The following is a 17,055-nucleotide window of genomic DNA, read 5'->3' on the forward strand; positions in this document are numbered from 1 at the left end:
AGTGTTAGGTGATAGAAATCACTGGATAATTTGTCCTTTGAAATTATCCTTGCCTTTCTCCTTCCTCCCAGACTTTCTATTTTCTTTTAATACATAACATTCACATCTGTCACTGAGTCACAACCCGCTTTTACAGAGGAAGCATAGCTGTTTAGTGCTATCAGACAACCGAACATTAACAAGAGCACAGAGGGTAGGTTTGGGGTGTTGAGTAGTTGAATACAATGTTATTTAAAGAAACATAGAGAACAGAATACAACATTATTTAAGAAACATAAAGAACAGAGGAAGCCTAAGATAAAAATCTTAGTCTAGGCATGTGAGAGATTCCAGTCAAATCTTCCACATCATCGTCCTCACTGCTCCCCTTCCCCCCAAAAAAAGCTAGCAAAAACATGCCAAGAATTTGTTATCAACTTAGATGTAAACAGGCCAGCTATACAAACAGCATCAAGCTCTCCTGAAGGGCGGGCTCATTCAGTTCAGCTTATCCAATTTCTACTCTTAAAGTATGACATTCTGGACACGGCACTGCTTCAGCTGGAAACTATGATCCCAACCCATCAGTAGCACTCACCGGTCCGTTGGATTTCCACACTTGCTATCTCCACGCTCTTCTCTTGGATCTTCTGCCATAAGCTGTCTGCCCCTCTCACCCACTCGCTCACAAGACACCTGTAGACACCCCCATCCACTGACGAGGCCTGGGACACAGACAATCGATACGTGTCATTTGCTCCTGTGTCCAAGCGGATATCTCCATTACGGTAGCGCTCTTCGTAGCCAGGGCCGGGCTGGAATTTGCCTTCATGAGTTAAAGACAGGATGTCCCGCCAAGACAATCCACTTTTGATCTGCCAAGTCACATGTAGGTGAGTGTGCTCTGGTGAGGTGGTGATTGCTGAGCAGCGTAACTTGAAAGAGTCACCTTCAGACAGCTTGAGAGATGTTGAGGAACGTGCTTTTGAACCACTCACTGATAAGCCATCAGAAATCACTATTAAAAAAAAAAAAAAACAAACAGAAAACACAAGCATCATAAAACAGAAGCAAGGAGAGAGCACTTATCCTGATCTACTCTGATACGAAGCACCAAAAATATGAGAGGACACCATGTCTCCAACCATTTCTTCTTCCATACAAGTATTTTCCAGGAGCAAGGAAATTAAGCTGAAAATTCATTAGTGATTCACTTTAAACAAGCCAAGACAAGCACTCAACTTCATTGACCTTCCTTCTTACTACAGCTTCTTATTCAAGCAGTATCATTCAGGTTATTCCCATCCACAAACATATTCATTTTCACAACAATAAAAGACATACCACTAGGAATTAAAAATAAATAAACAGAAATCTCCCCATTTATTACTTAAGAATTCTAAATGACAGAGCAAGGCTAGGACACGACTGCAGAAACAATACGCTAAAGAGAAAAGGGAAGATTACTTTCTTCATACAGATTCCTAGACGATGCTATAAATAGGAGAGCACACAAGCTGTGTTTTCACCTGAAGTTAGCCCCTCTATTAAGAGGCTTAGTAACCAAAAGTATCTGCTATTTATCTTAAGAAAACCCAATGCTTAGTTTTCCCATTTAAAGGGGAAAGAGTGGGGGGACAGAGAGGGGAGAAAGGAAGGGAAAGGCACCTTACGTGCCATCACTACTACTGTAATTCCCAATTTCGGATTTTGCCTTTAGGAGAACTCAACAGGAAAAAAAAAAATAAAAAAATCACAATGCTCATAAGCAACTGAAGATCAACATTATTAGAAGTACAACTATAACTGATACCAAAAACAAACTTAGAGCACACCTCACTCTTCAGAAATACCTTTCACTTGGACCTCAGCATCATAATTTCCCTGAACGGTGGCATCAGTGCTGGGCGTGGAGCATTTGTATATCCCTTGGTCAGTTGGCTGGATGTTTCTAATCACGAGTTCCACAGCATCGTTGCTGCTCCGTCTCAGTTTGATATCCCCGCGGCCCACACGTTTTTGGTATTCCTCAGAGGTGAACGTAGAATCCCAGGTACTCACTATCCTCAAGAAATCAGTCGCCCGGGAGAACTCCCAGTCAAAGTTCTGTTCACTGGGTCCATCGTAGTCACTAACGCTGCAAGGGATCACCACCTCCGTGCCCACGACTCGAATAAGAGGGCTTTTGGGCACCCTCACAATACGTCCTCTGCAGAAAGCTACATTGGGGTATAAGGATAGAGAAAGCAGACAGTTAACAGAAGCATTACCAGGCTAGGCTTTGTCCGAAAAAAGAGCGATACAGAATACGGCTGGGCACACTCCTCAGAAAGCTAAAACTACTAAGCACAATCTTTCCTATTAATATTTAATCTCATTGGAACAGTAGCCCTAAAAACACCATTTTTTTGTGTGGGCAATCTTTATTTCATTGCTTATTTAGTAAGGAATTACTAAATTCAACAGATATTACTTGAACAGACTTCTGTAACCACGCTTGTTTCCAACACACATTTCATCTTTGATGGAAGTCTCAGAACACGGAAGCAGGAACAGAGCATGCTCCCCCCAGAGTGCAGGAAAACATGGGGCTCAGCCTGTGTCCATTTAACTAGACAGAGACTGTCTAACTAAAAGGAGAGCAATGGCAGTGCTCTGCAGAGGGACGGCAAGCAACGTGTTATGCCTCAGGCAAAAGTGTGAACTGCTTAAGTTAGCCAGAGGACCTGGTAAAGACATGGAAGGACACTGGTCTATTTGGCTCTGTAGCTCAAATGATAACCCCAACAGCTGGGCATGGATTTTAATGGGTTCTCACTTTCCCAAAGAGCAAACTGCTTTGATTCATAGTTCCAGCCACAGAAACTTCTTCAGCGAGGGAGGGATGCTACCCAACCCCAATCTCCAAAGAGGAACAACAAAATTCTTATGACATCCCACTAGCTCCACATCCACAACTAAATATTTCAGCAGCACAGCAAAACAGAAGCCAGAACACTGATCTTGCTAAAACCAAGTAGACCATCATAGTAATATCAAGAGCAGTTGGACCACTAGGTAGATCTGGGATCAGGCCAAATCATGTTTAAACAAACAGCCCACACACAGGTGAAGTCCAGTAACTTACAACTGCTCATCAGCCACATTGGTAAAGCCACCAGCTAGCAACATGAACATTCATATATGCGACGAGCCTTCCCTTTGTATCTCTTGATGTATTCAGTACTCAAGACAGCACACTAGAGTGGCTTAGAGCCATCATGCCACTAGGAACCCCAGGTTGGGCAATGTCACTCTCACAGAGAGAAGCCATCCCCAGGGAAGCTTGTCATAAAGAGGAGCACTGAGTGGGATGTGTTCAAAAATCAAGATCATCTGTGGGTATTTAAAAACAACATGAGGAGCTGTACACATCGAGTAGAATTATAAGATGAAAAGCAGATTTTGGTCTCCAATTACAGTTCAGCAAACAGTTGAACCAAGGACTGACGCTGTCTTTACCTCTGCAGCTGATAAGAACAGGTAATTCCCAGCACATTCCTTGTTTTTCAGGCTGTTCATATGCATAGGCTCACTCCTGTAAGTTATCTTCCTGAGTGCTGTGATGTTCTACAGTCAACACAGTATAAAGAGCATAGTCAACTCTTTCATTACACTAACACCAATCTGCATTAAAAACAGATCTTTTACTTCACTTATACCTTATACTTATACCCTTCCCAAAAAACTGTTACATACGTGATCAAGTGATGGACTAGTCTTAATAAAGAAGCTAGACTTTTCTGCATCTTCCCAGTGTGAACAGAAAAGGAAGAATCTCAACTATCTACATCTTGTTCTCAATCACAGGTGTTTAAGGGTATATCTCTAAACACAAGCACCATATATCAAAATCCAGAATACGGAAAAATAACCAAGAAAAAAAAAAAGATAGTTGAAAGGCTCCAGTTACTGTATTTCTCATAGACCTTACGTTCTAGTTCCGTTTAATCCTTCAACTTTTCCTTTTACAGAAAGCAGGAACAACAGGTAAGCTTCAAAGCACTGTCTGACAGCCAAAGTGGCTCTGATCACACCAGTGCAAGAAGTCAGCTCAGGATCCTGACTGAGGGCATTGCTCTTAAACACTGTCTTCTCCCTAGAAAATACTCTCCTGTGACACTAAAACAAGCAGACAACACGGTTCTGCATGCGCCTTCAGCTGCAGACCCACATACTGTGTACTGCACTAATCCAATCTAGAGGTGACAAAAGCACGGCTAATGCGGCAAGGGCAACACGTTTGTCTTTGAGATTAGCACAGACAGCTCTGTTTCTCTTCCTTCCAAATTCACTAAAGACTCTTCGACATTAAATGAAGGTAGGGGTGATTGGCATCTTTCTAAGAGGCGGCAGGCACAAGGGAAAGATAGAGGCACAGAGACTTGTGAGGCAGAAGCACAGAGACAGCATCACAAGCTAAGAGGATATGAACTTAATGCAAAGCAGCTGCTGTGCTCTGAGTGCCTACAGGTAAGGAGGAGTGCACGCAGGACGAATACTTCAGGGATGAGCTGCCATTTGAGTGACCCAAGAGGCTCAGAATCTAGCAAGCCGTGAATCCAATGCTCTGCTTTTTGTCCTGCAGCAATCAACAGAAGAGTGTCCCTAGCTGCTAAACAAGTTATGTTCTTCACCGTGCATTAGAGATTAACATTTCATGTAAGTGCAGCAGAAGGCATTGAGCTACAGACACCAACCTTGGAAAGAGGCAAGTTCTATTTTGCTCTGGCAGATAAACGGGACCTTTTACAAATATTTTGTTCTTGCACTGCCCCACATTACAATCATAAACCCCCGCCTCCAACTTCCCAGAGCAAAGTTCAGCTCTTCTGAAATCTTCTTATGAGATCTTCACGCTCTGTAAATTTATTGGGAACGTTTATTTTCCATGACACCTAATATATTTCAATGTTAATATAAGGTGACATGTTCTTAATGAATTCATTTGAATACCATTTAACTGTAGAAACAGATGGAGCAGGACAGAAGAGTGTATACATTAGTGACAAAACCCAACAGAACACAAACAATTTAGTATGGTAGTTTTTATGATACTGAAAAAAAAAAAAAAAAAAAGATGTGTATTTACTAGGAGCTCAATAACTGGCTTGATATCATGGAGTGCAATTGTGGACATCCAATCTGTCTGAGTGCAAGATTAATTGCTTAAATGCCAAACTATTTTTACAGTTACCAGATCACTGATGGAATAGCAAGGAACTATTTCCAAAACAAAAGGTAAAGTATATATCAAGATACAACAATAAATTGGGGACTGACATATCAATAATATAGAAGCAAGACACTCCAGACACAGCCTGTGCAGTTTTGAGCTAGTGCTCGTTCCTTACCAACGTTGCACGAAGTACTTAAATTAATTTATCCCATCACCAAGATGCAACATCTTATTGCTGTCGTTACGTTAAACCCTTTCAAAGAAGAGAGGTATGGAAAGTTTTTAGGATAGCCAAGAAAACAGAGCAGCAAAATCACACAGGACTTATAGAACAACCATTCTGTTCAAACTTTCAACAAGCACCAGCTCCTCAGGAGAAGAGCTGATGGGGCTTTCCTTCCACATTAGGGACATTATCATTGATAAAGAAAGTCTCCTAGGAGCCTCATCATCACACCGATTACGTATCTTCATATCATTTATGAAAGAACATGACAAGAAGTAATCTGTGGAGTTGCTCACAAGACTGGGACGGTATTCTTACTGCAAAGAACACAATTCTGCTTCAGTGCTCTCTTGTACAAGGTGCTGCCTCCAGTCCACACTAGACAGCTCTGCCTAATAAGAAACCTTGTTCTCTCGGCAGCCCAGAGGAGGAGGTCGACTTTCTACATCCTCCTTCCAAAGGAAAATGCAATGTGACATGCAGTAGGAAGCCAATTAAAGCCAAAAAAGTAAGAGCTGAAGACTCAGTAAATTGGCTCAGACTAAGAACGAGTCTCACATAGTCCAGTTCCTCAACCAAGGCAGTCACAAGAGATGTAACGACAACGTTGCTGATGCCTTTCATCCCAAAGGCATCTCAGAAGAGCTTTCTAAACAAAAGGTTGTTTCATTTGCCAACTAAATATTACCATATCTTCGAAGGAAATACAGCAACCCTTTCAAACTCACAACAGTTTATGACAGGACAAAATGCTGCAGGCAACTCTGCAAATGGTGGTAATGATTTTTCCTCTGGGAAATCCTCCATATATTTTTCACCTAAGTACCACTTTGCTGCAGCCCTGTCTAAAGGAAGCAGCTGAACATGGACAACCCTTCTTGGGCCATACTGGAGATTGAGCGATGGATTTACCGCTACGAATAGCTGCCCCTTCTGCATCCCATTTCAAGCAAAACACTTCATCTCCCACTGCTGTACAACACTGCTTAGCTACAGCATTTGTGAAGTCATCTTCCAAATTGGAAGGAAAGAAAAAATTTTTTTTGCGTTGTTTTTGTCCCACCCCAGACATGTCCACACAAATCCTCCTCCTCTGTTCTGAGAGGAGTTGCTCAGGCCCCCAGCATTCAGGAGGCATTCAGCAATGCATCTTAGCCAGCAGCCAGGTGCAGGACAGGCAGCATGCCATGCTTCTCCAGGGAAGGAAATCCAAGGCATACCAGCAGGACAGATTATAATCCTTATCACCAAACTCCCTCTTCTCTCCTTGCCTTCCCTCCCAGTTTTAATTATCATCAAGCAGCTCCACATCAAGAATGCGATATGCAACTAGCTAGGAGAAAGAAAGAAAGAAATACAACTACATTTACAATGTCTGAACACCCTTCAATGCTGTTCACACAATATATATGTATTTAAATATATAACATGGTTTTCCTAGAAGTCGCACATTTACATAAGCAGTATGATGCTTTGAGATTACCCCCATGCACACATTTTTAAATGCCATCAATTAAGTCTTCTATCCTACATTGTTTATGTAAAAGAGAAAAAGACAGGGAGATCAAGGAGAATACAAAAAAATTATATTTTTTTAAGCTACCAGAAATTCAACTAACTATTGAAATATCTTTACTGGTCTTAGAAATAAATGAGATCTCTTACCATCCCTGCATAACGTGCACCAACATCACACTCTTCTTTCCAGTGCAAAGCAACACACAGTAGGGGCTGGGATCTATTCTAGATACAGTGGTAGGCTCTTGCTTTCTTGCTACTCCTTCTGTATTACAAAATTTAGATCATCCTAATCAGCAGATGCAAGCTGTCCCTTACAACCAAACAGCTTGCACTGGGAAGGAACAAAGGGCTCCTGTAAGCAAGACCAATTGTATCCCTGCTGTCTAAACCATAACCACTGTACTAGCCTACCTGAAGCAGACAGAGCTCTGCACTTTGCAGTGCAACAGTGCTGCTGCACCTCCCTGACTGCAAAACTCTCTACCTAAAAAAGGATCAGTAGACTTTTATGGCTTGAAAGATCTGCAGTGCATCATCTGAACATATCAGAGAAGAGCGAGCGAAAGAGTTCATGAGAGAGACATTTACACTGTTCTTTCCCGGGCGGCTGGGATTCTTTTTTTAGATAATGGAGAGCTCTTATCAAAAGGAATTAGCCTGGGTGTAATTGCTTAAAACCCATTATCTCTATCAGGATGAAGAAACGCATACTGCATCTTAAGTGAAGCCTCAGAAACGCTATCAAACTGCAAGGCTGTCGGATTGCTCTAATCTCCATGCCATCTGAGAGATCTCAGAAAAGCCACATCTCCAGCACTGGGTGAAAAAGTGAATACCTTCACAGCTGGGCTCCATCTCTATCTGTACCACATGGATTAAGATTCACAGGACAGGATTAAAATAACATCTCCTGCAGCACAGTAACGACCTGCTGTTTTTTCCATTCACCCCACCTTTCCCCCACGAAAAGTGATTTCAAATGCACCTAAACAGACCTCAAGGCTTTCACTGAGACACAGTTCCTAGTTATCCTATGGTGCATCACTCCATTTCCAAAAATCCTTCTGCACAGCTGCATTAAATGTTTGCTGCCCTATTTGGCCAGTTACCTAGGCTCTCATCATTGGAGAGGACAGCTTCTATAAACTTTCTGTTTATAGTCAGAGTCTGAAGAGACAGCCAACTGAGTCTGACAGGAAAAAAAAAAAAAAAAGCCAACAACAAAAGCAGATTTTCTATGTCCCCCTACTTTTTTTTCCCCTTTCTTAATACACTCCAGATATACAAAACACACCACCATGTTGGGCCAGATGACCATTCAATGAATGAGGCCTGACTTTTCTGCCCAGCCTGAGTGTCAGGATGATATTCTTTTGTGTAAACACAAAGTAATTGGCAAGTCCAGACCTGGAAAGAGCAGTCAAAAGGCATTATCTAAGAAGTCAGAGACAGTAAGAAAACAGTACTCCACCATATAAAATACACTAAATCTACTATCAGCACTGGTCAAAGAGATCTACTTTGGAAAATCTTAACTGAATCACAAGAAAAGCCTCCTTCCTGTGCCCCATCTCTGCTACAGTGACTGCCTCTCTTGACAATGCCTGTTCAGATGATCTCATGGTTATCAGGAATAAAGCATCTCACCCTTGTTCCGCTCCTCCCTTTTGAAGACCAACAGACTGGCATCTCATTCACCCCAGCAAACAACTCACTCCATTATCTGTTTGTCAAAATGAGCTACAGGAATTTTCCTTAAGTGCTTCTGCAACTATTTCTGCTACAACATAAGTAGAAGGAGCCATAACCGACATTAGAAACTAGTAAAGCAGAAAACAGGTTGCATGTGTGATACAATCACAAAATCGTTAAGGTTGGAAAAGACCACTAAGATCACCCAGTTTGACTAACAACTCATCCCCATCATGCCCACTATCCATGTCCCTCAGTGCCACATGACACAGCTCTTGAACACCTCCAGGGATGGTGACTCCACCACCTCCCTGGGCAGCCTGTGCTGCTGCCTCACCACTCTTTCTGAGAAGAGACATTTCCTAATATGCAACCTGAACCTCCTCTGGTGCAACTTGAGGCCATTACTTCTTGTCGTGTCACCAATTCAACAGAGCTATCATTTGCTGCAGACAGCCCAGATCCCAAAGTGCAGTGCTACTTCCCAGTCACAAGGATAGGTATGCTACAGGAGTGCAGGGGAAAAAAGGGAGACATACAAACCTTTCCCAGCTATGTAAAGCAAAAGGGTTTGATAAACTGAGCGCCCTAAGAGGACAGAAAACTGTGGCAGCACCAGTCCCAACAGAAACACCTAACAGGCAGAGATAATACTGAAGACTGCGTTTTAAATTCTTCTGGATGTCAAACAACTGTATCACATATGATCTCTATTTCCTTTCCCTATCACTGACTGACAGTTGAAGATAAAAGGCTAAAGATAATGAAGCACTTTTGACAAGTCTCCAAAGTGCAGCTGGGAGCAAAGGGGGAATGAAAGAAAAAAAGAAAAGCAAGAGTCAACACGCTGCTTCTTCCTGTGTCTTACCTGAAAGACCTGCCCCTGTTACTGATCTTCATTGACTTTTCTCCAAACATTCTCACAGAACTCCGCTTTTGCCCTAACCTGCCAGAACAGTCCATTTAGGCTACCTGGTGACAACAGACCCAAAAAGCACAGAGACTCTGCAACCGGTATTTAAACTGCCACACCAGACAGGTGATTTTCTGCTGTTCTGCTTCAGAAGCAAATTGTGTTGCAAGAGGAGAGGTTCAGTGTGTTACATTTAAAGAAAAAAAGTTGACAAAGCAGTAAAGCCCACAACTCCAAGCCAAAGAGCTGGCAGAGCTGGAAGCAAGGCTGCAAAAATTTGCAGAAATGCTATTTCAAGAAATATCTCCACATTTTCTTTTGTGGGGTAGAAGGTCACTGGAAAAATATATATATGAATTCAAATTCAAAAGGATTGCATACATTTACCAATATTAAAGAAGTCCTCAAACTGGAATATACAGAATTAAAATTAATACTATTCTCCAACATCATTAACTTATCTGTTATCTTAGATCTTTCCCAGAGCAGTTGGAACCAAGCAGAGCAGCCCAAATCCATTTGCTCTATATCGTAATTTCCTGTGGGCAGAGACCAACCATCCTCTTTGCTCTGTGTGGAATGTAGCACATCTCTAGTATTGAACTGAGCATTCTTCCTTGAATTTAATTGAGGAAACAATCAGTCTAGAATAAATGATTTCTAAATTTGCATTAAGTAAAATCACACCGAGCATGAAAATCCAACACAAGACAAAAAATCCAAATCTAAGACCATGTTAAACTATAAAAGCTAATAAATTTTTTAACCAGCATGATTTTAACATGGCACCTAGAAAAGATGGGAAAACTGTAAAACTAGGGAAATGTATTTATGTCAGAAGACTTTTTAAAAGATGAACATGTTGTGTTCAAGACCTGGTTGGAGGGGCCCCTGGGCAACCTAGACTAGTACCAGATCTGGAGGTTAGCAGCCCTGCATGTGGCAACGGGGTTGGAACTCAATGACCCTTAGGGTCCTTTTCAACCCAAGCCATTCTATGATTCTATAAATCTGTGAAGCACATTGCTATATAATTTCACAAAATATTCATTTTAAAAGGGAAATCTTAGAACACTTCTGGCTCCCCTCTCCCCAAACCAATCTCTATTGTTATCCCTCTTTTCTTTCCATAGCAGCAGACACTGGTTTTCAATGGTATGAAGCAGGCCTTCTTTTTTTTCTCCAGTTATCTTTACTGCTAGGTAATATCCAAATCCATTAACCACATTTTCTTACATAAGTGCTAAATCCAGTACGGCTTTTACTTTTCATTCATCAAAAACAAACAAAAACAAACACTACAATAGCTTCTGTATGTTTTACCTGCTCAAATTTGGTGGTCCTGGTCTACCTCAATTCAACCCCACACTTCATCTATATCAGCTGAAATCCTCTCTAAAGACAAGTGAAGCCGAAAGGGGATTGGCAGAGGAGTTAAAGAGAGTCACATGCATGCTTTAATAATTCAGACATGAGCCTTACCCGTTACTTTCTCAAAACCTCTAGCAGGGGATCATTTCAACTCTCAGTACACAGAGGCTAATTTCCCAGCAAGCATTCCATTGTTGAGATGAGAGAAGCAACCATGCAGACCTCAGTAAAACCAGCACCAGAGCCAAGCCTGATTGCAGGAGACTGCAGCCACCACTTGGAGCATCCCAGCACTCATGTCAGGCTCAGACTCTCTGGCGGGTTTGGGATCCAGGACAGCTTCACTCCTTTTGCATCTGCTGTTGTGAGAGATTATAGAAGGCAGTGACTAGTCAGCAAGGCTGCTGAAACTGCTGGCCATGGCAGCACGTGGCACTGGCCCACCCCAGCTCAGTGCTTGACAATTGATCTGCAGTTATAGGAACCCATAGAGGGACAGATCTCAGTGTTTATTGAGTAATCCTCTTTAACTGTAATTTAATTATCTAATGGTCCATCTTCAACATGCATAATATCCAAGCAAGAAGCCACATTAGAAATGCCAACAACAGATGCACACAGAACAGGTGTTATGGAACAGGAATAAGCACCTATGTCATGTCAGCATGCACAGTCAAGTGCAGAAGCATGGCTACTGCCAGTGATTTGGCTGCAGAAGGTACACCTGGACAGACTACCAACTAGAGCACATGAACATAGACAACAGGAGGTGTTAGAAATTGAAACCAGAAATGCCTGCGATCTAATTTGGTGTTCATTTCCCTGTATCATCACATTTCTAAACAGAAACATGAGAATTAAAAGATCTGCACAGCTAGGTAAAGACATAAGCAAGACCACTGGAGACAGCTTCAATTCTATTAGCTGGTAACCCTATAGTTCAGGAGCTCAGTTCACTCCTCACAGATACCTATACTCCCACCTTGTCTATACTCTTGCCTGCAACCTGGAAAACAAGACGGCAATGTCTTCCAGCCCACCCCCACCCCCCCCCCACCAAAACCCACAGATCCAATTAGCACTCAAAGCCAATTTCGGGTCATGCAGAGCAACACTGTTTAGTATGCTAATCTCTATAGAGCCTGCATGTTAGAAGCATAGATATTTTTCTCCTAGACAAGAAGGAACAGTACACATGCACGTACACACAGAGCATGATTTAAGACACACCAGGGCTCTTCCTTCTTTAATATAAGGTTTACATAACTAATTCTGTTATTGAGAACAGCAGTGCAAGGTATTTACAATACTTGTTGTGCCTGAGCTTCTGTTATTTGCTAAGGGACCAACTATGAGAAACTCTCCTGCCCCAGAAAAGGCAGCTAATCTGGTCTCTAGCATTAAAAAAAAAAAAAAAAAAAAAAAAAAAAGAAAAACCAACAACAATGAACAAGTTAAATTATCCTTGCCTCAGGAAGAGATATCTTTCATTACAGGATTGTCTCCATCTTGCAAAAGAATGACTGTTGGTAGGGAGGGGGCAAGAGGAAGGAAGGGGTCTAGATAAGAAAAATACAAGAGATTAGGCACATAAAACAGCATCTAAAAGATGCACAGGGACTCAAGTCAACATCTGCAAGAGGGTCTGCATGACCCCACACAAAACATTAAATAAAATTACCCCAGATGGGTCTGCAAAACATCTGGATCTGAAATAGGCATGCCACATTGTTTGAAAGAGACGTATATATCAACACAGGCAGTTCCAGAGACACCAGAAAAAAAAAACATCAAAAGAAACAACAACATTTAAATCAATCAGGTTCCTTACATTAAGACTCCAGAAAATTGAGAATAAGGTATTTAGACAGTAGATGGAACACAAGACACTCTGTTTATTTACTTCACTAATATTTGGGGGGTTACAAGAAGGAAGGGGACAGACACTTTAGCAGGGTCTGTTGTGACAGAGTAAAGGGAAATGGTTTCAAACTACAAGAGGGGAGAATTAGACCTGATAAAAATGAAAAGTTTTTTTCAGTAAGGGTAGTGGGGCACTGTAACAGGTTGTCCAGAGAGGTTGCAGATGTCCAGTCCCTGGAGACATCCAAGGACAGGCTGGACAGGGCTCTGAACACCTGATGGAGCTGTAGGTGTCCCTGTTCATTGCAGGCAGTTGGGAAAGAAGAGGCCCTATACAGGTCCCTTCCAAATTAAATGATTCTATGATTTAAAATACAGAAAAAGCTTATCCCATCATCTACAAATTCACAAGACTAGCACAACTGTCTACTTTAGCAGCTAGTCTCAAAGGAGAAAAGATTGTAGATAGAGGGTTGCTGGTGTTGAGGCCTCCAGAGCCACACTATGCTGGGGGTTTGCCCCAGGCTGGGATTAGTGCCATAGGCCAAAGACTCGAGGGCAACTGAAGCACAGCAGGTGTGTTGTGAGGAGATTCACCTCAGAAATTCAATCCTAACCCCAAAGAAAATGGAAACAGAGATGTTGCCTGCACACTCCTCCCAAAGGATACTTAAAGGACTCTTCATGTCTAACTCTAGAATTTCAATGAGGAAATGGGAACTCTTCCCTAAGTCAGAAATGTGAGTTAAGCCATCAACTCATGTATACCTCGGATATGAAAACCGCCCACTCTCTGCAGCGCTGCTTAACCCTGCCCAACAAATTCCACAGCCAAAAGCTTCTGAAAAGAGCGTGCAAGAGCTGAAAACTTGCCAGCAAACACTGTCTCCAAGAGTCTGAAGGCAAATTAGCTGTGTAATTACCTGCCTTTTCCTTGAATTCTACCTCTAGAAAGCAGTTCCCGACACAAAAGGAAATGGCATCGTACGAGGCTGCTGTTTGCTTTACCTAGACCAGGCAAAATGAGGACACTTGCTGGGATGGGTGGACAGGTACAGGCATGTGGCAACACATGAAGGATTCCAAAATCCACATAGAGCTGAACTACCTCATGCAAAACTCACACCTGGTGCAGCTCTGCTCCCAGTTACCCTCATACTGGAGAGAAACAAAATCTTTTGTACCTGTCTTTTCTAGAGAAAACAGAAAGAAAAAAAAAAAAAGAAAGAAAGAAAGAAAGAAAGAAAAAGAAAAAACCCACAACACTCCATTCTGGTGAGCAAAGTTAACTAGTTCAAGAAATCAAAAGGCTCAACTTTCAAAAAACCCTGAGTATTAACCTTGGGAGCCAAGTCTCTTTGTAACATTTCAAGCTCGCCGCCTCAAGCCCTCCATCACCTCTGAAAACCTTGCCCTGCATTCAGTGCGGGTATTTTGTTATCTCCAGTAGCAGAACAGTGAAGCTCATCAATTCAGTGCCTGGCTGAAGAAGTCAAGCAGTCACCTCTTGTTCCCCATCACGAATGAAAAGCCTTTTTTTCCCCTTTGTATTACAGGCCGGCAAGTTTTCACTGCTCCTTTTTCGATTCACTTGCAGCATTTGCAATAGTATCTACTCTTTTCTCTACACTTAACACTGAATGGCCTCCCTTGTATACACAGTAACACACAGCACTACAAAATGTCACATACACTTAAGCTTAGGAAGAATTTTATGGTATCAGACATTCAAGAAATCCACGTGCAGCTGTACAGCAGAGACTGCATTGCAACGTATTGCTTCTTGGAATCTTAATATTTGGCATTCAGCCATTAGCTACTAATTTTCAGATAAGCATGCCTAAATACACATCTTAAAATGCTTCCTGTTACTCCCACTTTTAAAAAATATATCTCAGAAGTATTGACTTCGCTGCTGTCGTCGGCATGCTGCATACAAAAGGTCAACATCACAGGTGATAAAAGAGAAAGAGAAAGTTTACACACAGACAAAGATCAGTCAATATGCACCCAAACCCAGCACACTTCAGAAAATGAAACTTCAAGAGGTCAAACGCAGTGCTCACTGATCAGCAGGCTTTGGGAGGAAAAGTTTGAGGTTAATTATGGGGATACCACATCTAACTTAGGAGGTCTCTAAGCTACAGGCGGTGGAGAGAGGATGGTCACAGTGTGTGCTCACTCTTCCTTAGGCATCCAGCCCTGGCTGCTGTCAGAGGCACGATGCAAGGCCAAACGGACATTAGGCGTCACACTGCTCCCTCTCCAGCTTCAGGAGTGTGGAGGAGATAGCCTTCTTTCCACTGCCTGCTCCTCAGGTGGTGAGGAGGCAAGAAAAAGAATGTAAGAATCCCAAACGTTCGAGTAATTCTTAAAATAAGAAGAGAGGGAACCCTGGATGGGGCACAACATAGGAGAGAAAGGCGGGTAGAGAGCCAACACAATGTTAAAGCAGCAAGAAGAGGAAAACAATTTCTGAGAGAAGCCCAGAGGGAAACCACTTGTTTCTTCTCTGTTCCAGTCTCCTTGCAGAGCTGCCCCAGAGTTACACTGCTTATGAGACAATCTACATACAAAATAAGGAGCTGTTTATTTGGGTGAAACTTAGATTTGTGAAATTATTCTGTAACTAGCACTTATAATCAGCTTACACTGAAAGAGACAGCAGATTGCACGCACCCTAGGCATCCTCACATTTTCTGTACTGGAAAGAATAGGCAGGACCCAGAGTCAATTTTACAACTGAAAAAAAAACAAACTCCACAGCTCAACTTTATCCCACCAGAGAGCACGACAGCCATTTGCAGGCTCCTGAATCAGTGCACACTTACAACATAAGAAGATAACAATGCAAGTTGCAAATAACCATTGCATCAGCAACAGCACATTGCGGGCTAAATCTCAGAAGTCTTACGCCAGCCATTGCATTAACACAAGGGAAGAACTATTTTAGCACTGACTGAAAAGAAATGATGCCTGGTGCAAGCACAGCAGCTGTCTAACAGCACACAATATAGAGCACCACGTGAACAGAACGTGGAAAATACAACAGCAATTTAGAAATTTGAGGGTGTTAAAAATCATCAGGAAAGCTGCAGACTTGCCCACAGACACTAAAATTAGCAGTCCACGCTTTTAAACAGTGAGAAAAGATTCTCAGTAGCATCTCCTAAGCATCTTTGAGATTTTAGCTCATTTTAGCTCGAGTGCATCTCTCTGAACTGCCCCCTTCGCTCAAAAATGGCACTCTGGTAACAGAGGTGGACTCAACACACATAAGAAGAGTTCCTATTCCCCAGAGGTACTTTTGATTAGGCTTAGAAAAGCAACACCAAGAAACACTGCTGTACAAAATACAGAGCAAGTCCTGATCCTTTTCCATAACATGCCACGAGAGGTCAAGGAGAACTATTCACCCAGCCTTAGCAGCAAGGACAGTATGAACCGACATATCTTCCAGAATGCAAATGCAGAATGCTGACCTATACACAAGAAAATCAGGAGAAAAACACACGTGAGATGCAGCTGCACAACACCAGCCTATACCCAAGAGGTGTGCTTTTGTCACTTAGGATGCAAGTAAACTGAAGCGAAAGCCTGCTCTCACAAGCATTAGCAGAAAAGGATAAGCAGAAATGGCAGCAAATGCTGCGCAACAACAGGAAATATGCTATAACAAAAGCCTGTTTGCTATTAGACAGCAATCAGAATTATTACTGTTGTAAGAAAACAACAAAGTTCCTTGTAAGCACTCCTGCTGCTGGCAAAGAGCTGCACAGAAGGGAAAGCATTTACAGAGCACTACACTTAACCACACGACTTCCGCCTCACCTCACTCCCTGCGTCCCCACTAAATTTTTCAGAAATAAGAACTGGTTTTTAAGAGATTAACGATCTGAAGAGCATTTCCCAGGAGCTTCAGCCAGTTAAAACACGCAACATCAAATTAAGACATTTCAAAGAATCCAAGCAGAAGAGCACCAGCCATAATGCAATGCAACAGCAGCCCATAAATGCCTCCACTGTTGCAGTTTTATAGCCTAAGCCCTACAAAGAACCAAAACGTAGGATACAGAACACACTACTAGTTTGGGTTTTGCCTTCCTCCAGACATAACACATTTTATTTCAAGATCTTTGACCCTTTCACAAGGAATAAATAAGCCTCAGATAAGAGATTGCTACAAAGTCTTGAAGTACAGAAGTCCAGTCTATCCCTACGCTAAAAGGAAGCACTCTGCTTTTATCATACAAGGAGATCCACTTTACTAAA

At 42.2% G+C, this 17,055-nt stretch overlaps 1 protein-coding gene across 1 annotated transcript in view; it reads right to left on the reverse strand.

Moving 5' to 3' along the window:
* Nucleotides 1-17,055, reverse strand: part of PTGFRN (prostaglandin F2 receptor inhibitor) — a gene marked incomplete at both ends in the record, with an annotated part of 62,610 nt that overhangs the window by 32,627 nt on the left and 12,928 nt on the right. Inside the window, 2 exon segments of the mRNA XM_079549687.1 lie at nucleotides 578-997; nucleotides 1,833-2,198. Coding sequence (XP_079405813.1) covers nucleotides 578-997; nucleotides 1,833-2,198 — 786 coding nt within the window.

The sequence above is a fragment of the Tetrao urogallus genome (genome assembly GCF_951394365.1).
Source record: "Tetrao urogallus genome assembly, chromosome: 1".
Classification (NCBI taxonomy): domain Eukaryota; kingdom Metazoa; phylum Chordata; class Aves; order Galliformes; family Phasianidae; genus Tetrao; species Tetrao urogallus.